The sequence below is a fragment of the Lynx rufus genome, unplaced genomic scaffold (genome assembly GCF_022079265.1).
Source record: "Lynx rufus isolate CCGP_SWC_20201006 ecotype Redwood Valley unplaced genomic scaffold, mLynRuf1.p SCAF_4, whole genome shotgun sequence".
NCBI lineage: Eukaryota > Metazoa > Chordata > Mammalia > Carnivora > Felidae > Lynx > Lynx rufus.
Genome location: NW_025814856.1, coordinates 133811898 through 133836897, shown reverse-complemented (window position 1 = coordinate 133836897; position 25000 = coordinate 133811898). Strand labels below are relative to the sequence as shown.

The 25000-nt window shown below is 35.9% G+C and overlaps 1 protein-coding gene across 7 annotated transcripts in view; it reads right to left on the bottom strand.

The window, feature by feature from the left end:
- Positions 1–25000, bottom strand: part of FOXP2 (forkhead box P2) — a 260784-nt gene that overhangs the window by 4892 nt on the left and 230892 nt on the right. For all 7 annotated transcript variants that reach the window (XM_047095807.1, XM_047095808.1, XM_047095809.1 and 4 more), the window contains 2 exons: positions 24449–24518; positions 23507–23670 (listed from right to left, as the gene is read on the bottom strand). In XM_047095807.1, the coding sequence (XP_046951763.1) occupies positions 23507–23670; positions 24449–24518 (234 nt within the window). The remainder of the gene's footprint in view (positions 1–23506; positions 23671–24448; positions 24519–25000) is intronic.

Genomic DNA, 25000 nt, shown 5'->3' with positions numbered 1-25000 from the left:
AGATTTTCCAGGTTCAATCTGGGATTCAGATCATTTTAGTAAATGCTAAACTCTAAGTACTGGAAATAATTAGAATAAACTCCTAAGGTTAATATGATAGAACCTTTTTCCAATTAGGTCCTCATAAATGACCTATGAATATTCAAAATTTTCAAGCTTAAATAGCTGAATATTTCTTAACAGATACTTAACAGCTGGTAAGATATACATAGATATCTAGCACTGTTTTATGGGATTACCCTCAAGTCAATTAATACTATTTTGGGCACCCCATATTTTAGCTAAAGATGTGACCTCATATGTAGTTGGCGTGTCCTAATGTTCAGGGCTCTGAGAAGACGTAAGTGGTCTCCCTTCTCTGACTCTGTTTCCTGATTTCCTGCCACACTTTCACTGGCCCCTCGGCTAGAGTGCTGCCATATCATGGGTATCCAATTCATTTGGGTTTACTTTTCCGGGTTGGATTTTAACTGAATAAGGAACCTGTGGGAAAGTCTCAAGTTCTGGATAAAGAGGAATATCAAACAGGATGCATTTTTAAAACACACACACATAGAGATAATTTTTTAAACATGATAGCTATGAAGGTATGTTCTATTGCATTTTTGAAGAATTTTACTATGCAAGGGCTAGTTATTTCATTACATCACTGCCTTGAACAAAGATCTGTCTGAAGTGAGACAAGAGGATGAGACAGGATTAAGCCAAAAACTCTCAGCCATTCTCAACAGGTAGGACTCACCTGATCCTTGAACAACAGCATTTCTGAATAATAACCTTTATTCCAGATGCCAAATATCATCCTTAAACATCATTCATGCTCAGCTGGCTACTCCAAATCACTTTATATGCTGACTTAGTCTATGTGCCCTCTTCAAACCTCTGTGTGTACACAGAACCCCAAATTCCATCCTGCTCTGTGTTTTACCCACGCACATCCTGTCTACTCTTTACGGATCAATTTTTATCTACTTCTAAAGACTTTGTTTGACTTGACCAGTGTGCACTGATCTCCCACTTAGCTCCTCCAAAGCATTTTTTTTGGTTGATCATTCTAATGCTCGAACCTACAGAACCTTTGAATCTTAAAACTGTACCATAATTTTATTCAACGCTCCTATTGCACAGAGTGGGAGTCACTTTCCAAGTGTTACAAGTACAGGTAAAGCCAGGACTAGTATACATGCTGGCCTCTGCAATGTTTCTTGGAATCTTGTTATTCCTGCTATCCCATGTTGCCTTCATCAAGTGCACTGAACTTAATTCTTTCTAGTGGTGGTGGTACCAAGTCTTGCCAACTAGGCTATGAACTTCACAGATCAGGAGAGCAATGGATATAGCAAGCACCTAGTAAATATGTGTTGATTGGATAAATGACGTGCCATCAAGTCACTCAGAGTTTCATTTGCACTAATTCTAGAGATTTTCTTAATGTTTATTATTGAGAGAGAGAGGGAGAGAGAGCAAGTAGGGGAGGGGAGAGAAAGAGGGAGACAGAGGATTTGAAGCAGGCTCTGAACTCACAGCAGAGTGCCTGACATAGGGCTCAAACTCATGAACCACAAGATCATGACCTGAGCTGAAGTTGGACACTTAACTGACTGAGCCACCCAGGTGCCCCTCATTTGCACTAATTCTAAAAAAATTTCAGGGTGCCTGGCTGGCTCAGTTTGTAGAGCATGCAACTCTTGATCTCAGGGTCATGAGTTCAAGCCCCATGTGGGGCATGAAGCCTACTTTAAAGAGAGAGAGAGGGAAAGTTTCTCTCTGGAACTAAGTATACTTAGAATCCTTACCATCCAGAAGTAGTTCACAAACAAGGTATGAGACCTGGGAAAGATGTAAATAAAATTTTCCCTTAAGGCTACAGTATTAGACTGCTAACTTACTAAAAATAAACTAAAACCAAAGCTAATAATTATTAATACTCAATTTTTAAAATATTTATTGCTATCAGCACAATATCTAAGAAAGAAATAAAAAAGTAACAAGAGAGATTAAGCATCTCAGAGAATAAGATTGTTTGAAAGTTATAGGACCTATGCCTGTAGGTGGGGGGAATCTTTTTCAATAAAAATAAAATTCCACCATGATTATCCCCAATCATATTATATTTCACATTTTTGGATCTCCATGCTTCCATGCTTCATATGACACCTGAAGGGAAATTGAACACAAGGAAACCACATGCCTTTGGTGGGTTGTAGGACAAATAAGGCATTAATCTCTTCTGTGGCCATTAGCAACATCTTTCCCTTTTTGTCCCCATTACAGATATTTTCTTTTTAGGAAAAAACGTGGATATTTCTATACTGTTTCTTTCTTTCTTTTTTTTTTTTTTTTTACTGTTTGTTCATTTATTTTGAGAGAGGGGAGCCTGACGTGGGCCTTGATCCCATGACTGTGAGATTATGACCTGAGCTGAAATCAAGAGTGGGGTGCTTAACCGAATGAGATACCCCAGGTGCCCCCTGTAGTGTTCATTTTTTTAAGGTACCCTGTGTTAACACCACTGTAAGATCATTAATTTTTCTTGCGAAAATACTCCCCTCCACCGTAGAAACATTTCTGACAATTCAAATAAAATAAAGGAATGCTTTTAAAGAAACACCCTCTCTGTTCAGTGCTCACCAATTCTGCCTTCTGTATCCTCTTCTCCAGTGAAAATATTTTATAGGTTCTAATTACTAGGGTGTAATTTAAAATAGTAAATTATATGTACTTGGTATTTTGATTAACTTATAAGTATAGTATAAAGTAATACTGAGTAATTTAGGCACCTCATTTATAACCTTTGGTCATGTAGCAGTGGTTAAGTGGTTAATGATATAGTGGGCTTTAAGGATAAAATGTTTGGGTTTGAATCCTGGCTTCCTTACGTCCTAGCTGTGTGACTGGGAAGTTACTCTATATGTCCTTTTCTTTACTCATAAAGGAGGAGTAATAAAGTACCCACTTTATACAGTTGTTAGGAGGATTAAGTGATTTTTTTTACATATGTGAACCACTTAGAACAGTGCCTGGGTCATAAGTGATCAATGAATGTTAGATACAGTCATGATATAATTACAACCTTAAATACATTTGGGAGAAGATATGTATAAATACATGATCTAATTTTAAACACTGTATGAGTTTAATTAGCTCTAAAAATATTTTAGCCCTTCTCCCAATGTGAGATTTTTATTACTATATCAGAAAAGTCATAAAAGAATGATATATGTCCCCCACATATCAGATGCCAGGCATTAGGGTTATTAAAGTAATCCTAGTAACAGCTGCGCTTCCTTAAAAGTACATTTGAGGTAATAAAGTCAATGGAACAAAATAACATGACATATTAATATAATTATTCCAAAGAATTATTTACTAATAATTTCCTGAACACAGAAACACTAAACCAGAAGCCCAGGTCATATCTTGGATCATTTTTAGATCAACGGAGGAAAGCAAATTTCAGAGTAGAAGGGCCATCATTGAAAAGCCCTGTACACCGACCTCCTACACTTACTCTCCTCCATCATCCATCCCAGGGCTCATCATTAGCTTGCCATTAAAATCATTAACATGTGTGCATTGAATGGTCCAGGCTTGCCTCACATTTGCTGTGCACATTAGGGCTTATGGAGTCTGATAGTGTATGTTTAGCTGAAGAAACCTACATAGGTTAACTCAAAGTTGACTCAAAAGTGGACATTTTCAGAGATATAGCAATAAACATACACTTGTTGGGGAATTTTTTTTTCTGCCAAAAATTCCTTTGTGCTGTGTTTTGAGCCACGTCCCCTGTGTCTGTAATGATGTAAAGAACATCAACCTCACTCTGACAGTAAGAGCCAATAACATGTAACTATTATCTTTTAGTGCCAATAATTAATTTAACAAAAGTGTATGGAGTACTTTCCATATATAAGGCACTGTGGGGGCTTTAAATAGCGATCAAAGAATTTGCAGTCTAATATGGAAGAAATATGTACCCAGATAACTACAAGATTGCCCTCCATAAGTGTACTAAGAGAAGGAGCGATTGAGACAGGAGGAGTTCACAGCTGGGAAAGATGATTTGCCTCTAAGAAGACCTGCAATGTATGTATACTCTTAATGGCATTCTTTTAAGACAATAAAGTAAGAGAAAGTTCAAATGGACAAAAGAGAGAAATCCTTGACTATCCTGATAGTTCTTTCTGGGTTTGAGGATGGTTTCGATATTCATCATGCCATGTTTTCCTTTCACTGATTTGAAATTTATGTGCTGCTTCCTTCAGGGATGGCTTGAGGTATCGTACAGATTAAACTGCAGTCCTTAACAGAGTCTTTAATAATAAGTAAAGTAGAAGCTACTTCAAACAAATAAAATCAGTTGTTTCCAGGAACAAAATAGATGATATGCATTTGAAACATCAAAATATTAGCTTTTTTTTTAACTTATGGACATAATGAAAGAAAGAATAAAACCAGTGGAGTCACTGATTTTTTTATTGTCTGAAAACTTGAATAGGGATAATAAAGAGACGTATTTTTAACATATTTTAAGGCAGGAGTCTATGAAGTCTGGATTGGATGATTTTGCCAGCCACTTATTTAGTTATTGGGCACCTAACACAAGCCAGGCATCTGTATTACTACAGACGTAAGAGTACAAACCTTTGGCACAGGAGGACACAGAAAGAAGGTAATCATGTTTGATAGTCACTGTAGTCGTTCTTAACCTGATAAATACGGCATATTTCTTTAGATGGATTTGGAAACAAGTTCATCTTTGATTTTAAAGCAAATGATCCATTTGGTAAATAGTGGATATTCTTTCAAACAAGAATCCACAAATTCATTGCGAATGGTTTAAAACCTTTTCTTTCCATGAAATAGATCTTTCTTAAAAAGTTTTTTTATTTTTATTTTTTGAGAGAGAATGAGTGGGGGAAGGGAAGAGAGAGAGGGAGGGAGATAATACCCAGCAGGCTCTGCTCTGTCAGTGCTGTCAGTGCCAAGCCCAACATTGGGCTCGACTAAGCCACCCAGGCGCCCCAAATAGATTTTTTAAATGTTTATTTATTTATTTTTTTTTTTAATTTTTTTTTCAACGTTTATTTATTTTTGGGACAGAGAGAGACAGAGCATGAACAGGGGAGGGGCAGAGAGAGAGGGAGACACAGAATCGGAAACAGGCTCCAGGCTCTGAGCCATCAGCCCAGAGCCCGACGCGGGGCTCGAACTCAGGACCGCGAGATCGTGACCTGGCTGAAGTCGGACGCTTAACCGACTGCGCCACCCAGGCGCCCCAAATGTTTATTTATTTTTGAGAGAGAGAGACAGAGTGTCAGTGGGGGAGGGGCAGAGAGAGAGGGAGACACAGAATCCAAAGCAGGCTGCAGGCTCTGAGCTGTCAGCAGAGTCGGACTCAGGACTCAAACCCACGAACTACAAGATCATGACCTGAGCCAGTCAGACGCCAGTCACCCAGGTGCCCCCAAATAGAAGATTTCGAATTCAGCTATTCTGTGTAGTCCACTGCCTCTGATTTTCTACAGAAATGCAGTGGTTTATATTTCTAGTTTAAAGAAGATAAACCCACCTCCTAATTTAATATAACTTGCATTTGGGAGAACTAGAATGCTATTTGGAATTTCTCTGGATAAAGGGAGAGCAAGTATTTAGTGACTGAGAGACGTAAGTCTGCTATTACTCTCTGACAGAGAAGTACAAAGTCAGTAAATGAAAGGGAAGTGCTTCTAGATGGATAAAAGTTACTTCTTGTTAAAAGTGAAAAGAATTCAACAGACATTATGTGCAAACCACTGGGCTAGGGGCTGATATGAACAATAGTTCCTGTTTTCATAGTTTCCAATGTAATAGGAGGTACGATGTATACAAAAGTAACTCTGATACCAGGCAGAATGTGATCAGTACCACAGTTGACAAAGTGTTAGGAAAGAGGGGAGGTAAATTCTGGCAATGCAATCAGTGAGTACTTTATGAAAGAGGGAGGTGTCACTTCAGGAAGGCTTTGAAATATGTGAAAATGTTCATAATGCAGAAACGAGGGAAAGGACCTTCTGAGTGGAAATGGGGAAAATGGATAATCTTAAATGTGTTGTGGGAAACCTGAGAGTGTGCAGAGGCCATGGAGAAAGGAGGGTTAGTAATAAAGAAATATGTTAGAAAGCAGAGCAAGGTCAGATGGTGAAGGGCCCTTGAGTTGCATTTTATGGAGTTTAAAATTTATTCTCTGCCAGCTGAAGGGCTATTGATGGTTTCTGAGCCCGGCAGCAAAAAGATAGAAGAGTTTTGGAGGATTAACTTGCAAAGCTTACACTGAGTGTAGGACACTGGAGGGAGGATTCCCAGGTAGGAGACCACCAAAACAGTGTAACAGGTAATGATGGTTAGGACTAAGGTGGAGGGATTAGGAACAGTGGAGAGCAGTGAAAAATTTAGGCTGTAGGCCATGGAGTAAAATGGTTTTGCATCCATTGATCCTAAATTTACGTGTATGTGAAATAGTTCCCTCCTATGCTCTACCACGGAGCTAGAAGGACCTACATCTATGTCCAAAATTCTAAGTGGTTGGGGCACCTGGGTGGCTCAATCAGTTAAGTATCTGACTTTGGCTGAGGTCATGATCTCATGGTTCGTGAGTTCGAGCCCTACGTCGGGTTCTGCTCTGTCAGTGTGGAGCCTGTTTGGAATTCTCTCTCCCCAATCTCTCTCTGCCCCTCCCCAGCATGTGTGCATGTTCTATCTCAAGTTTAAAAGAAGATTCTAGAAGTTAAAAGAGGAGATGACTGTCTATAACTCATATACAATTTTGATGAATCTTTATATTTTGTTTTAATTGCTCAAGGAAGAGAAGTAGATCCCAGAAAGTGGGAGATATTAGAAACTGGAAGATGAGAAGATATTGAAAATGAATCTCTATAGTACTCTTTGTGATTGAGAGAGCAGTCAATAGCAGAAATGATCACAAAAACTCATAATGGCTATTGATACTCGATATTTAGATATTTTATATATTTTTAATCCTTACTTTGTGTTCTTATGTCACTTTATATATTTTTTAATGTTTGTTTGTTTGTTTATTTATTTAGAGAGAAAGAGAGCACAAGTAGGAGAAGGACAAAAAGAGAAAGACACAGAATGTGAAGCAGGCTCCAGGCTCTGAGCTGTCAATGCAGAGCCTGACATGGGGCTCGAATTCATGAACCGTGAGATCATAACCAGAGCCAAAGTTGCATGCTTAACAGACTAAGCCAACCAGACACCCCTTCTTATGTTATTTTAAAGACTTAATAAAAATAAAAAAAACTTCTTCACAGTGAAGGAAACAATCAACAAAACTAAAAGGCAATCTTTGGAATGGGAGAAGATATTTGCAAATAACATATCTGATAAAAGGTTAGTATCCAAAATATATAAAGAACTTACAAACCCTCAACACCCAAAAAATGAATAATCCAATTTAAAATTGGGCAGAAGACATGAATAGACATTTTTCCAAAGAAGACATCCAGATAACCAAGAGACACATGAAAAGATGCTCAACATCACTGATCATCAGGGAAATACAAATCAAAACTACAATGAGATATCACCCTCACACCTATCAGAATGGCTAAAATTAGAAACACAAGAAAAAACAGGTGTTTGCGAGGATGTGGAGAAAAGGGAACCCTTTTGCTGTCTTGGTGGGAGAGCAAACTGGTGTGGCCATTCTCAAAAATAGTATGGAGGTTCCTCAAAAAGTTAAAAATAGAACTATCCTAAGATTCAGCAATTGCACTACTAGGTATTTACCCAAAGGACACAAAAATACAGATTTGAAAGGATACATGCACCCCAATGTTTATAGCAGCATTATCAACAATAGCCAAATTATGGAAACAGCCCAAGTATGCATCAACTGGTGAATGGATAAAGAAGAAGTGGTATATATGTACAGTGGAATATCACTCAGCCATCAAAAAGAATGAAATCTTGCCATTTGCAAGGACATGGATGGAACTAGAGAGAATTATGCTAAGTGAAGTAAGTCAGTCAAAGACAAATACCATATGATTTAATTTGTATGTGGAATTTAAGAAACAAATGACCAGAGGGGGAAAAAAAAGAGAGACAAACCAAGAAACCAAGACTCTTAACTACAGAGAACAAACAGGGTTACCAGAGGGCAAGTGGGTGGGGGAAAGGGTGAAATAGGGGTTGGGGATTAAGGAGGACACTTGTGATCAGTACCGGGAATTGTATGGAAGTGCTGAATCACTATACACCTGAGACTAATATTACACTGTATGTTAACTAATTTGAATTTAAACAAAAACTTTAAAAACGTATTTTAAAACTGAATAGCAAAGGAAAAGTGCATAAAGTGTGGTGACTTTCTCAAGTCCAAAAACTCTACTATTTCTAGAGATGAGTAACAAAAAAAAGAAAAGAGGTAAGCCTTTTTAAAAGTAGGTAACATATACCCATGAGGGTCTTGTTAAGAAACTCCAAATAATTGGTGATTTTTAAAAATGCCCCCACCCTATCATCAGCTTGGAGGCTAATGGACTCTAAGATAGGGCTCCCTCTGTCCAATCCCATCCCACAGGCATTCTCCTCTAGGCTGGTTGCCACACCAAGGCAATGGAATTATTGCCCGTTCTCTGAATGATAGTCACCTTTGCTTGTAATCCTTAAATCCTTTGCACCTATCTTCTCTTACCTCATCTCTGCTTAATATTAGGTTGAGAAATTTGATTGGTATTTTTGTAAGCAAAATCCATCAAATAGAAATAATTTCATAAAGTTCACCCTAAAAATTTACTTCATGTGAAGCCTAACTCAAAGCTAGAGCTCCCACAAAGGCTTTTCTGATTCTCTGTGTGCCTACACTTAGTTCTTTGAATTTACAATCAGGCTGGTAACTGTCTTCATTCTTTTACTTGGTCTCTCTCACTATCTATGCAGATATCCATTGTTCTACCAGAGTTTTACCTCTTTGTAGGTATAGACCATCTGCCACTTTCCAGCACAGTGCGTTGCATATAATAATTGCTCATTAAATGTTTATTCAATCAAATGAATGAAACTTATTTCTGTGATGTTCAACCTGCCAAACCTCTAGTAGAAGGAAATGACAAGTAGCAGTTGATTTTTACACTCCAGTTTCTCTCTCACTTTTACAGACCACTCTCAATAATAGTATATACCAAAACACAAACAGAGGCCTAGCTACATTAATAGACTGATTCATTGCCTAAAGGAATGTGTTGGTTCTTTGGTTATGAAATTTATAAGCACTCAAGGCACCACGAAAGGCAGAAGAAATGTTAATTTTTGCCCATGTCCTAAAGCAGAGAGTCAAATTATAATGGGGGGGGGGTATCTTTCCAGATTGTGGTCACATAATATATTCCTTAGAGGAATATAAATTGTCTTCATCTTCTTCTTATTCAAGACTAAGTAAAAGATCCGATACACTCGTCCTAGTTTTGTTTGTTTGTTTGTTTTTATTTTTTTAAATTTTTTTTCAACATTTATTTATTTTTTTTGGGGACAGAGGGAGACAGAGCATGAACGGGGGAGGGGCAGAGAGAGAGGGAGACACAGAATCGGAAACAGGCTCCAGGCTCTGAGCCATCAGCCCAGAGCCTGACGCGGGTCTCGAACTCACAGACCGCGAGATCGTGACCTGGCTGAAGTCTGACGCTTAACCGACTGCGCCACCCAGGCGCCCTGTTTGTCTGTTTTTAAGATTAAGAAAGTACTATGAATAAAGTTCTCTTTAACTGAGATGTTCCAAATATATTTAAGTTAATAGATGTTAGATTGTAGAATCACAACAGTGTGTCCTTATTTAACAGTTATCAAATGTAACAATTAAAATATTTATATGTCATTTTTTATGAGAAACTCAGTGGCACAATGTAAATTTGTTTGAGGCTTTCAGAAATACAATATTTACTACCACCATGAAGCTAATGATAAAATTTTAAGTCTCTCTCTTTTTTTTATTTTTTAGGACGAGACATATGGTAGTATTTGATAAATTGTTGGTCATTCAATCAAGAAATTAGGAATTTTCAAGGTTGATCTAAAACCAGGTTAATTGATCATGTAAAGAATGTGCTAGTTATTTATTGACAGCATGTATCATTATTTTCTATGTATATTTTTTAGTTTGTTTATTTATTTATTTATTTTATTCTCAAGTTAGTTAACATATAATGTAGTCTTGACTTCAGAAGTAGAACCCAGTGATTCATCACTTACATATAACACCCAGTGTCCATCCTAAGGGGACACTTGTTGGGAAAATTTTAAGTCTTAAGTATTATGGTATATGCAAAAATGCTTTGTAAAAATTACAATTAATAGCTCATATCTACAATATGGGTAATTTTAGGAAATGTACAGTTACTTTTATCACACATTTGTAAGTCAGAACTAAATGTAATGCTAGATTAAAATTGTTTTGTGTTTTAATGATTAGGAGATATCTTTGTACCTTTTCTTTAGATAATCCTAGTTATTTCAGAAAAATTATAATATATTTCATACAGTGTACCTACTTAAAAGAATAATAAACATTTTATATGAAGAGGTATAATACATCTTTTAAAAATCCAGGGGCGCCTGGGTGGCTCAGTCGGTTGAGCGTCCGACTTCAGCTCAGGTCACGATCTCAGAGTCCGTGGGTTCGAGCCCCGCGTTGGGCTCTGGGCTGATGGCTCAGAGCCTGGAGCACGCTTCTGATTCTGTGTCTCTCTCTCTCTCTGCCCCTCCCCCGTTCATGCTCTGTCTCTCTCTGTCTCAAAAATAAATAAACGTTAAAAAAAATTTTTTTAAATCCAGTAAGAATATTTTTAACCTTTCCCCTGTCGTAGCACACCTGAAGGATAAAACATGCTTCTCTCAGTAACTATGAATCATTACTACAAAAAAAAATGTTACTCCTGGGAGAATACTCAAAAAACTATTCTCAGAAATAGTGTTAGGGCCCTAATGCTTCAATTCTACTGTGGATATTGATTATATTTGACCCAATATAGCAATATTTATCCAGTAAAATTAACATATTTACAGTACTTTGAGAAACATACTGTATATCTTGAAATATGTGTAGTCCTTAAACCATGCATTACTTCTATTTAATTTATTTAGTTTGGATACCTTTAACTTGCATGGTATATACACTGGTTAACTCCAACAGAAAATATTTATAGTCATACAAATTCTTTACCTCTTTTTTTTATTATTATGTCCTAATTGTTGATTAACAACATTAAAAAATATCAGAGTATAATGAGTATTGCTATAGGCTAATATGCTGTCCATTGATTTGTATAGGTTTTCACTATTTCACCAAAAAAATCAAAATTTTTCTTTTCTTTTTTCTTTTCTTTTCTCTTCCCTTCTTCTTCTTCTTCTTCTTCTTCTTCTTCTTCTTCTTCGAGAGAGAGAAAGAGAGAGAGAGAGAGAGAGAGGGAGAGCACGCAGCACAAGCTAGCAAGGGAAGGGGCAGAGGGAGTGGGAGAGAGAGAATCTTAGGCAGGCTCCATGCCCAGTGCAGAGCCTGATACGGGGCTCAAGCTCAGAACGGTAAGATCACGACCTGAGCCAAAATCAAGAGCTGGCGCTCAACCAACCGAGACGCCCAGGTGCCCCCAAATCAAAATATTTCTAATTAAAAGGAAATATCTGGATAAGATGGGGTTTTCTTTTAGCTATTTATAATGTCTATATTTAGTTCTTGGCACAGAACTGTAGAATGAATAATGATAACTACTAGTATGTAAGCATTATAAAAAAATCAAATTATAAGATTAGCACTTTGTTTTTGTTTTTGTTTTCATTTTTAATATATGAAATTTATTGTCAAATTGGTTTCCATACAACACCCAGTGCTTAAGATTAGCACTTTAACTATCAATTTTATATATGCTTGAAAAAAATTTGATTCAATTAGTTCAAATTTGCTAATTGTGCAATCTTTATGCTTACTACATAAATATCATTGCTTTAACGATGTACAATGAATTCTAAAATATAAGCACAGGATCCTTTATTAAGACACAAAGATTTAGCTTCATGACACTCAATTTTTAGTTTTGTTTGTTACTTTTGAGTAGCTAACTTATATCAACCGGTATCTTAGAAGATTCAATCACATCAAATAATTTTTTAAAAGTCTCTTTTTCCCCGAAAGAAGAAGTTTTAGAGGAAAACTAGTGAGATAATTGATGTACATTTAGAAAGCATATGAAAAATGGAGATTGTGGAAATTCAATTTTACTCATTTCCTTCTAGTATAAATACAAGGAAATGATATAATTATATTTGGAATTTAATGGTAGATTTATAAAATTTGCAAGTTTAGTTATCTCCATTTGTATAAAGTCAGGTTGAAATGAGAAACAATTCCTGTTTCTTAAACACTTGTAACTTTTAGAGTAATATTTTGTTTAGGAAGTATTTTAGTTTAACATATCAAAGAAATAAGGTAATGAATAAAACTAAAGTTTTAAAAGGAAAAGTTTGATTTTAAAAGAAAAAAATTTCCGTTGTACTTTTATTGATTTACTTTGAGAGGGAGAGCAAGTGGGGTAGGGGCACAGGGAGAGAGGCAAGAGAGAGAATCCCAAGAAGGCTCTGCACTGTCAGCTCACAGCCCCGATGTGAGGCTTGAACCCACAAACCATGAGATCATGACCTGAGCCGAAATCAAGAGATGGATATTTAACCGACTGAGCCACCCAGGTGCTCTTCATAGTATTTTTTTAAAATGAGAGATGATCTTAGCCTAATGTGAGTAATTAAACAACTAAAGTTACCTACACTGACATTAAGAAACTATTTGCTTAATTTTACTTAAGATTTTATTCTTTTGATATAATAATCCTCCTTCTGCCAAAATACAGATTTTATTTCCTAAATTAAACACACAGCAGAGAAATAATTCTCTGTTTTACAAAAGTCAATAAGAAGGCCATATATTAAAGCCACTAGACATGAAAAATTAGCTATAGATTTATTAAAGAAATTACAAAACAGATACTTACTAGTATAGTTAAATTTTTTCCAGTTTATTATTTTTCAAGATTTTCTCTTCTGTAAATTAAAATAACATTTACCACAAAATTTTTACTGTTGTCTGAATTATCTTTGTTTTGATTTGAATGAATCTGCACATAGCTACCATTAGAACAGTACTTGGAACTACTACTCCAGTTATTACCCCATTTCAAAAGATAAAAATTCTGCTTATCTCTTGATGAAAATAAAAATATTCCTCCTCCCAGAAATGTGCAACCAGGAAGAGCAAGACAGAACAACTGGAGAGAACAAGTGATTCCTCTTTCCATGTATACCTTGTATCACTTGTTTCATTCAGAATATAATTAGAAAATGCCCTGCTAAATTTCCTACACCTTTTTTGCGTTGGCTAAAAATAAACTGACAAATGAATTTTAATTTTTCATCTTAAGGTCAGAATACAACTTTAATCCTAATATAGTTAATAAATCTTATATCTCCTTTAATCTGTCATCTAAAAATCACAGCCATTTATTTGATTGAAAGGAATATTGTTTCCAGATAACTGTAATAAAAATTTCTTTTCTAAGATACACTGCCAGTCTCAAGGATGGAGTTTATAATTCTATCCTACATCCCAATGGATCTGACCCCAAGATGGAGATCTAAAGTTCCATTTAAAGTCAATAGAAGTTCTAAGAAATATAACAAAAAGGTGGACTAAGGTTAATAAAACATAATTTTATAAATTGTACGCATATATATGTGTATCAAAATTTCTCTAAGATTTCTTGCCCTTACCTTCAGCATTATACTGAAATTTATTCAAATTTATGCAACATTGTTTAAAGGACCTGGATTTTACATGATTTGAAGGCTCGCTCCCAAATGATTTCAGATAGTTTTGCTGCAGTGCTCTTAAAAAAAACATAACAACAAAATTCATTATGATTTATCATTCTATTTGATTTATAAAAGTAATAGATATGACCCAAACAGCTGCAATAAAATGAAAATACAATTGTAATTACTTTGATCCTTGATGAGTATGGACAGATTTTGCCCAATCTCAGAATTAAAACTAGTTGCATGTTGAGATATAATTGGTACTATTCAATTTTGTGTCTCATAAATGGAAACCTTCATCCAACATCCAGCTGTGGATCTAGGATCTTTATATTTCTGATCTGTAGGCCAGTGAAATAAAAGAAAATCTAAATTAAATCTTGACACTCAGCCATTAAGGGGGCTTTGCTGCTGCTCCGGAACTCCTTTGAACTATTCATCCAAGAAATGTGTTTGCCTTGTTTCTTGGAATAAGTTTCAATCAAAAATGTCAGGATGGGTATAAAGGTACACAAAATGTATATCCCTGTTCCTAATTCCCTCTTTGATAACTTGGCTTCTGGCTCCTTGAAGACTTTGCCCTCAAAGTCCTATAACTGGGCCCTACGGCTGTGGCTAGCCACCCCCCCCCCCCAATGTGGCTCACCCATTTTCTGGACTGTGGTCTATTTCCCTTTGCCACATTGCCTGATGGGATGTTGTCCATCCACTGCTGGCTCTTGATGAAGCTCTCTCCTGGATATCTTTACAGAGATTGCTGTCCACCAGGATTACATATGGTTCATGTCATTAGGTCTGTCTAATCTGTGAGACTGGCCGCTCTGCTGAAACTATTTCTCTGCTCAAATTAAATTGTAGTGTTGGCTCAGTGTTCAGTTTTCTCCTGAACTACGCTAAGTTATGCTCTATTAGTTCCAAACACAAGATTGAAATAGGGAATAAAGCCAATAGTTACCTCTTGTTCTAAATCTAATACATTATGTCCTTTTTTAACCTGCAAATTAACAAAAGGAATCTTATTTTTAACGTTCATTTATTTATTTTTGAGAGAGAGATGGACAGAGAGATAGAATGAGAGAGAGAGAGAATAGATGAAGGATGGACAGAGAGAGATGGAGAGAGAGTATTCCAAGCTCTGTTCTGACAGCATGGAGCCTGATGTGGGGCTCAACCTCGTGAACTGTGAGATCATGACCTGAGCTGAAGTCAAAAGTCGGAAGCCTAACGGACTGAGCCACCCAGGTGCCCCAGCGAAGGGATCTTATATTTAATGTTGCAAATGCAAATTTTTATAGAGTAAGGTAACATTGCATGAGTATACATTGAATGAATACTGTTACTTCTGACTTTTAAATGTTTTGATGATGTTACTCCATTTTTAGTCTTCAAAGATTAAGATAATGTTGAATGAACACAAGAACATTAGTTTCCACTAGTTGTATTAAACTATTTGATCATCTGTTGCTTACGTGAATTATTTAATTCTATTCTAATGATAGAAACTGCTTACGGAATAGAGAAACCCAGTAAAAAGTTTTATACTGTAGTTTTTGGTGTCAAAATATTCAAGTATATTGTGACACTCATGTTAATGATCAATTTTAAATTCTGATAAACTAGTTAAAATACATATAATTGTAACACATATTAAAATATAATTTTTCATCATGGAAAGTAATTTCACATTAAGTAATATTCTGAAATGATAGCTGACTTCATGTAATAAATACCTTTGGTCATAAAATTCCTATAGTTGCCAAATATACATCCACTTCCCAAACCCCATGTCAAAAGCTGAAGTTAAAACACCATACAGGTATATTAAAATCTTCATTTCACCCTGGTAGTAGAAGTAGGAAGAAATTAATACAGCATAGCAATATTCCTTTTCTAACAATGCAGTCAATGACATTTTGACCCTTAGAGAAAGGAAATTTCTAAGGCTCAACCCGTGTTAGTGCAAATGAAGATGTTCCTTCTAACAAGGTATCTTCTTTAGATATGAAATAAAATCAGTAAGCTACAGTACTGTCAGCTAAAAGTTTTCCGACACACTTTGCCTAAATGGTGGGGATTCAAGCCATGGATGTCAGATATCATCTGTATAGTTCTATAAAAATCCTTCAAAACCCTATAGGAACCCACAAATTCCCACAATTGGCACGGTAGGGAGACAACACCTTTTAGCTGAAGGCTCTGTACCTCTGGGAGGATCTTTTTATTAAGAGGAACTAGAATGAGTTGTAAGTGCCACATATGGGGACTGGAATAATGTAAAAAAGAACAGCAGCCACTGAGCCACACTTGTAGCACTTAAAAAAAAAAAAAGATGAGATGATAAAGAGCTGGCATAATCATAAGTTCTGTACAATCACTTTGGAAAGAGATCTCAAAGCTAACTAGCAAAGTTAATGAAAAGTTTAGAGATTAAATAAAAATGGAATTAACTCAGAATGAGAATTATGAGGCCCAGAAATGCTAGGACCAAAATATAAATAAATAAATAAATAAATAAATAAATAAATAAATAAATCAACAAAATAAAAATTAAAGGTGACTGAAAAGTTGTGAATTAGAAAATCTGCAAAAACGTATGTAAAGCAAAAAAAAAAAAAAGAAAGAAAGAAAAAGGAAAAAAAGCTTTTATGTTTAGAGCTTCAAAATGCTCTTTTGTTTTGTTTTGTTTTTTGTTTTTTTGTTTTTTCAAAATGCCTCTTAATGATCCAAAATATCAGCAAAAATAGCTCGGGCTTAACCAGCATGAAAACAATGAGAGAGAGCATTCTACTTGCTCAACTTGTCAGTCACTTTCAACTGCTTTCCTCTGAAATACAGAGCCACTTTAATTTTAAATGCTTTTGTCCACAGAGAGATCTAAGGTCTGTAGGGATTTTACATAAAATGTCACCAACTAAAGGTGTAGGGTCTGCAAATTCTGCATGTACCTACAAAGTGCAATTTAAATTTTAAGGCAGCCAAGGAGCAGAGAAGGAAGCAAGGCAATATTATATACGCGAATATTTTTATTATGTTCTATGACAAGTCACGATTTATATTTGATTTTCAATACTGTTTTACAAAATGGGAGTCCGGAGGTCCTTTTTAGTGCTCTTTGGTTGCAAAATATAATTGCCAAGAGAGGCTGAAGTTTATCATTGGAATGATACAACCACTGAGGTTCTCAAGAAGCAGAGGATGCTGTAAAGAGGACTGGGACACGCATTGTATAGAAAGTTCTGGGGCATGTAGAATACGTGTTCAACATGTTAATCAAAAAGATTAATGTGATCCCTGTTGCAGTCCTGAAATACTACTATATGACTCCTTTTATGTGATGCCTCAGCCTTTGATTTCATTACTCTAAAGTTTTGGCTTCTAAGGACAACAGATTTATTTTCTAGTCTTATATGAACCATATTAACATTCTGATTCTATATGGAAGATCATTAACTCTCGAACTTCAAATATTTGCTTTAATAAGAGGGAGAAAATAATAATCACCTGCAACTAATGTAGAATATTATTAGCGAGTAGAACTTTGAAATGACACAGAGGCTGAAAGGATTCAGGAATGACATGTAAGAAATGATCTGAAAACTCAACAGTAGGAGACTCTAATAATCAGAAAGGGGAACGACATGACAATGGAAGGCTTTGTGAGTAAAGGCCTCAATACAAAACCAGTCTAGGAAGAACATTGATTTTGATCTCTAGAAACAAAATTTGAAAATACAAAAATAGGAATCTCACTTAACATGTTTCAAAAGAGAAAAAAAAAGCAAAGATGAACCAACTTATTGAGAGCAAGGAGAAACAACTGATTAGTTAAAAAAAAAAAAAAAAGAACCAAGTTGAACTAAATATGGTAGGTATATCAATAAACTTCTCTTTTTGCTTCAGGTTTAGAAGGAGACAGGAAATGGACTGATTCTACCGGTACAAGTTCACCTTCCAGCTCTGCTCCAAATGTTTTCTTATCTTTTCGTTCAGTTATGTTTAACTTGTGGGAGAAGGGAGTAAGTTCAAATTATTTCCGCTTGAACACAGCATCAATCCTCTGTAAGTAGTCTTTTTAAGAGGCGAACATTGATATAAAACAAGTCTCTAACTTAATTTTATCCATATTCTGTAGAACTCTGAGAAGTCATGAAGGAGGAAATATTGGCATGAGGTACATAAGGGAAGAGTATTCTAAAATAATAATGATACACAGCTAAGACTTAGAGGAGGTATTCTTATTTCTTTTAATTTTTTTAAATGTTTATTTTTGAGAGACAGAGACAGAGCATGAGCAGGGGAGGGGCAGAGAGAGAGGGAGACAGAGAATCTGAAGCAGGCTCCAGGCTCTAAGATGTCAGTCAGGACAGAGCCCGACGTGGGGCTCGAACTCATGAACCGAAATGCAGGATCATGATCTGAGCTGAAGTTGGAAGCTTAACCAACTGAGCCAACCAGGAGCCCCAGGGGAAGTATTCTTTTTTTTTTTAATTTTTTTAACGTTTTATTTATTTTTGAGACAGGGAGAGACAGAGCATGAACAGGGGAGGGTCAGAGAGAGGGAGAAACAGAATCTGAAACAGGCTCCAGGCTCTGAGCTGTCAGCACAGAGCCCGACGCGGGGCCCGAACTCACGGACCGCGAAATCATGACCTGAGCCGAAGTTGGCCGCTTAACCAACTGAGCCACCCAGGCGCCCTGGGGAAGTATTCTTTACATTTGTTCAGACCATGATGACTCTATAACTCTTTGACAACAGTATAAAATACATATTTTAAAATCTATTTGGCTGAAAAGAGTCAAATCAAGTTTAAAAAAACTTATTATGTAGAATCTATATTATTCTACCTAGCTTTAACCTTTCTTCCTTTTTTCTAAAATCCCCTTGAACATTCGATCTGATTAATAATGCATTAATTTCAGTACTTTTTTTTCTTTTTTAATTCACCTTCAACAAGATAAATAAAATTGAACAAGATCTGAGAGGACAATCACGAATGAGGTGAAGGGGGCTGCTACTTACTATTCTGATAAATTTGAACAGTTATAAAATACATATAAACTAAATAATTAAAATTCAAAATAAAACTTCACGAACTTTACCAATATTTAGAAAGATCTGTGAGTTCCCTCATAAAGATGAACACTGTATTTAGTCATTTCTTCTTTCTAAAAATCCCTTGTTTTCCCTTTGTTTTCAGGGTTCAGAGAGAATCCTGGATTTCCTCTTGTAGGGATTACATTGTGAAGTCAAACCATTTCACATAAACTCATCTTCCATGTGATTCTTCGTAATAGTCATCACACAGTTACCAAGTGCTTACTTGATATGAGTTAGCATGTCGGAGGTTTCAAATTGTACGATACATCCAAAACATAGTATCTGTCCTTCAGCTGGGGCTATCTGCAAAGTGAGCACGCAGTAGGCTTGTGCACACATTCACACACAGGCTTTGTTAGTACCAGTAAATGGTATGTGGAGCAAGCTCTTCCAAAGTGTGGAGCAAAGTGTGCATCATGATAGCACCGTTACTCAGGAAAGCTTCCTAGAAAAATAGGACTAGGCTCCTAAGAAAAGGCAGAAATTAGGTTAAGGGGAAGGAGATGAAGAGCCAAAAAAGGAAAAGGCAGAAAGACAAGTAGTGAATGCAAAATGAATGCACTAGTTTGGCAAAAGACTTCATTCAGGGCATTCTAAGAGTAAAACTTGGAGTGAAGAGAAAGTGTTAAATATGGAGCATCAAACTGCAGAATATGGATCACAATTTGACATCTCCTGTTCTCCTAAAATAATTTATAAGAAGCACTAATCTGTAGCTATTCCAACCTTCTAAAACTTCAAAACATCTCTACCAATCCCACGAGAATACTTCAATATTCTACTATGTTACCATTTGGATTTTGATTATACCATTTTGGAGTTGAATAAAAAGACTAAACAAACAAACAAACAAACAAAAAAGGCTCAGTTTCTTGAATCAAAGGACACTTAGGCTCTTGGATTCAACAAGTAAAATACTGAACACATCGTCTTCCCTCTTGAGCCTTTCCTCTTACAACTTCCAGTTTTCTTTGTGAGCTTCCAAAGTTGCTATGACTTTTCCTAATTTTCCTCTTTGTCCCCAACATTCAGTGGGTTGTCTTATCTGGTCTTTTTCCTCATAATACTTCTTGTATTGATTCTTTGCTCGCCACTCTGAGGCTTGTACGTAAGTCAGGTACTACCTACCACAAGAATTAATCTTCTGCTCTCAGTCTCTCCCAACTCCAGAATATCCTACCAGGTGTGAGTTTCGTTTAGCACACTTCCAGATTACTCTTCCTAAAGCACAGCTCTGATAGTGTGAAACTCAAGCTCATGACATTAAGAGGCTCCATACAGCCTAAAAAAAAAACACCACAGCTTGATATTTAAGACACTCAATAGTCTACTAACCACCACTTCATACATTCTAAATTCTGTTTTCCTTTTTGTATTCTAAATTCCTGTCAAACCTATTAGTCAATGCTTTCTAGGCATATATCATGAGTTCCTGTTCTGGGTTGGTATTATTCATCTGGATTGTTCATTATCTATAACCTCAAATAACATCTTTTTTTTTTTTTCTCAAAAATCCCTTATCCTGCTGAGTCTGAGTAACCTGCTCACTACCATAAACTTCTGTGTCATATTGTTTCCTTTTGTGGATTGGCTTACTTCATGAATTATAAGAGGGGGTGAGAGGAAAAGGAAAGAGATGGTCAAGGAAACTAAACATACATTTATGGACTACCTTAAAAATGCATTAAAATGTGAATATTTTAATATCATATTTAGTTTCACTTAGAGTAACAATGAGGTATTACAAGATGTAATATAAGCTAGTAACTGTGTGAGGGACATGGGGAGGAATTATTATCTTCCAGGCACTCATTTCATTTGAAAGAATCCTATGAGGTACGTATTATTATTAGTTACCTCATTTTCAGCTGAGAAAACTGAGGAAAGAAATGAATTCTACTCAGCTATTAGGTGCTAAATCTGGGGTTGGAACACCAACGATATGTCACTAGAGCCCATATACCAAAAGCAGCAGGCCTTTCTACTTCTCATTCCCAATTGCATCAGTAGAACTACTCCCTTCCAAAATAACAACAAGTACCACGGCTTTATTTCAGGGCACAGAAATATTCAACTTAAATATTCTCTAACAATTCTTTCACTTCTGTTTAATTTACAAAGTACTTGGAAGTGCATTTAATTATATGTAGCCAAATTTTGATTGAGAGAATCAGATAATATTTTTCCTTTGCCCCATAGTGTACATAAAATGCTTAGCATTCTTTAAGTACAAGCATATTCAAACTCTAAAAAGATGAAGATACAGAATACTGAAGTGACATGCCATCAATAATATTTGACGTCCAATATACAAAAAGTTAATGATAGAAGAAACAGATTCGAAGAATGAATGACAAGTCAATATTTTGCAAGATAATTAAAAAATTGATTGTAATTTATATAAATTAGGAAAAGATCAGATTTGGTCTCCCTTGGATTTTTTTTTCCTGAAATCTACTTCCAACAGGCAAGGGAAGCTTTCCTTATACCTCTCTATGGAAAACACACCTGAGTTATTTTTCCACATGCACTAATTCATATTGGCAGAAAGCATACAATAAATTGACTATGAACATTTTAGCTTTATATACCTATAGTGGCAGTACATCAGGCACTAAATCCATAATTTTTATATATTATTTTATACATCCTATGTTTTTGCTGAAATATTTCACAATTAAATTCAACTAAATAATAAAATGAAGAGTCTGAAATAGCAATTGCCAAAAGAAAAAAAATACAACTAACCTAGCAATGCCATAGCTCAGCCCAATGACTATTTTAGGTTATAAAATAAAATGTTTAACAAACTATTGACTGAATCATTAATGTTTATTTCATTATTCTTATCACTGGATGCTCACACTTAAGAAAACACTTCTTTATGTACCCTTTCCATATGGTACACGACCACCAGTATCCACTGCATATTAACACAGGGAGTTATATCAGCAGCAGCTTAAACACTTTCATTATGAACGTCTTTCATTTCTCTGAAATAGGTCTTTTTTAAAAAGGGGAAAACAGGATCTAACTCTTGTTTGCTCTTTAAAGTTTTATTGTTTTAGCATTTTATACAGAGAGCGAGCACCAGCAAACTCAGGAGAACTGCTGAAAGTAAAAGGCCTCAAGCTACCCACTGCCTGGCTGATAGGATAAAGCAGAGGTATAAAAACTTTTGTCTGATTGCTCACTTTCCTTGTTTTAGAGTATTCCTGCTCTCAAGAGCATATATTCATGTTCTTTCTACTTCGAGTTTTATTACTTCTTTTGTATTATTTAATACATCTAAAGACACTTCCAAAAGACAAATTTTTCCATTTTGAGAGAGTAATGGTTCGGAACCTGATAAAACACATTAATGTTCACTGTGTTTTGCGCAAAGGTGATAGGGTAAAAGTGCTAGAAAGCAATTAAGCTCATGATCTTAAAGACATTAATATGTCAAATAGAAGAAGATGTTTAAAAAGTCAACAAAAATAATATCCTAGGAAAGGTCAAATGGATATAGGCGTGTACAAAGACCACATTTCTCATTCGGGTCTTTGACTAGACATTTAATGCAGAGATGGGGGAAAAATATAAAAATGAGAGAAAGTACTAGTCTTACCTCAATAACTTGAAATTTAGAAGTATATGATGTTTAACTCCAGGAAGTATGGACCTAAGTGTTGGCTCATCCTAACAACTGCGTGGTGTATACACTTTATTATTCAGATTATAATTTTTCCCCCGAATGCTAAGTTCTACCAAGGTCAATACTTTTTAGTAAACAAGAAACTGATATGCTTGGCCTACTGAATAAGGCCAGGCATTTTTTAAAGTGTCATACACATTTCTGAAATCCACAAAACATCAATTTTTAATACATCTACTCTCTCAGCTCCATTAAAAAGATGGTAGGGGAAAGATTTTAGAGTAATTAATGATATAGTTAGCTGCTAAATATTAATAGGAATCGTAGTCTTGCATAAAATATAACATATAAACCTTGCCAATACAGACGCACCAGTAATTAAAGTTGAATATGTAATTACACTGATTTATAAGACAGGCAAAAAGTTACACTTTACTAGCTTCTATGTAAACTGTGGCTAACAGTTAAACTTTGCATTTTACGGTTTATAAAAACGGGCAATATCTTGACTACAGTTCATAAATGGTTTAGAGACCTGTAATAGTAGTAAAAATTACGACAACTTATTCCATCATGAATATTTTTATTGCCCCATACAAACCAAACTGTGATAATGACCCATAAGATGTAGGCTCATCTTAGACCCTGCTGTACCCCCAAGAGAATGCTCCTAGTGCTAAGAATTTGTAGAGGACTGCTAGTATAATAATTATGGGACATTGGAGAGAATCTAAAAGATGCATTAAGACTGATTTCGATACACTTTTTCGTATCATGAACACGGGGCAATTGAACTCTACTTAAAACTGTATTTTGTACTCATATGCCATCAGCAACTTCAGAAGACTACTGAATCCTAGAAGCATATGCGTACAGGCCCTTCCCGTCGCGGGGTCTGCTAACCCACTTACATGTGCGGCTGCGGTGAACAGCCTGGACTGCTGTTCCCATTGCTGTCGATGTGATCCAGGGAGCCATTGAGGTCTTCATGGACGGCCTGCAGCAGGCCACTGGATGCGTTATTGATCAGTCCCGGGTTACTAAGCAAAGGCAAACTGCTCTCTGCCAAGGCAGCCTAGTGAAACGAAGAAGGTGTAATACAACTTTGGAACTGCCCTTTAATTTTTTTTTTTTTTTAACATGTATCTTCTTTTAATGGGTTCAGATCCCAACGAGGAGGTTTTAGGAGCATTTAAATAATACGGATGGGAAGGACAAAGACTCCCAAGCGGCCACTTGTGGCAGAGATATCAAGCAAATTAAGTGTGATGCGAAAATGTAAACAGAAGCTCACCCAGCAAACTTTTTCACTCACGTTTCAGCCTTCCACATAACGAAATGCTGTATTCCTACATGTCGTGAAAAACCCCAACATATAAGCAGTTGCTCTGCTTTTTAAAAATGACCAGGACTTAGCTCAAAATAAAGAAGTCCTGACATTTGCCTCCTCTGCATAAAAATTATATATTATAATTAAACTTTAAAGTTTTTGCCACAAGCACCATGTTCCCCAACACTATGATGTGAAATCATTTATGACAGCCTGGATAAATATTAATGCATAGCCACATGCATTTGCAAAAGCTTCTATCAATCTAGCATTTGCAGGAAAACCGAGTGTTCCAGATTTTGCCACAGGGTGTCCTTCTTGCTTCTTCACATCAAAAGTAGCTTGAATTAGAACCAGTGTTTTCTACAGTACTAGGTTCTACAACTTACTTGGATGATAAACCAACTCTTAAGAACAATCACAATCCCATCTAAATACAAAGCATGCAAAACAAACAAACAAACAAACAAAGGCAAAACGCTCAAATACAAGGATAATGGAAAAGTGCATTTAATGCTATTACCTGCAAACTGGCATTAAGAGCTGCTCCGTAGCCTAAACTGGTAGGTATATTTTTTACTAAGGTTGGGCTTCTGGAAGAAAACATATAAAGATGATTTCTAAGTCAAAATAGAAAATATGTGGATATCAATAATCCTAGCTAAAAAAGATACGTTCTGGACTGTTGCCTCACACTACCAGTCCAGAGTGAATGTATCAAAGGCCACAGAAACAAGGTGATAGATTTCCGAGATGTAATTCTCTACACATTGTATATCAACTTGGTCCAGGGATATAGAAACTTTAGACTATGATGTACAGTGGGGCGTGACCTTGAGGATCCCCTAACCCAGTGTCTGGCTCTGTGAAGGTGTTGTTTCCAAGAAGAACAACATTCATATAAAATTTTAAAAATGTAAATATACAACACAATTACCAATTTGATGCAATCAGGAAATAATTAATAGTTAATTTCGAGAACACCGTGAATTAACATAACAAATTACCACAGTTAATTAAATGACAACATAATGGATTAACTATTTCTTGAATGTAGAAATTAGCACCTACTTGA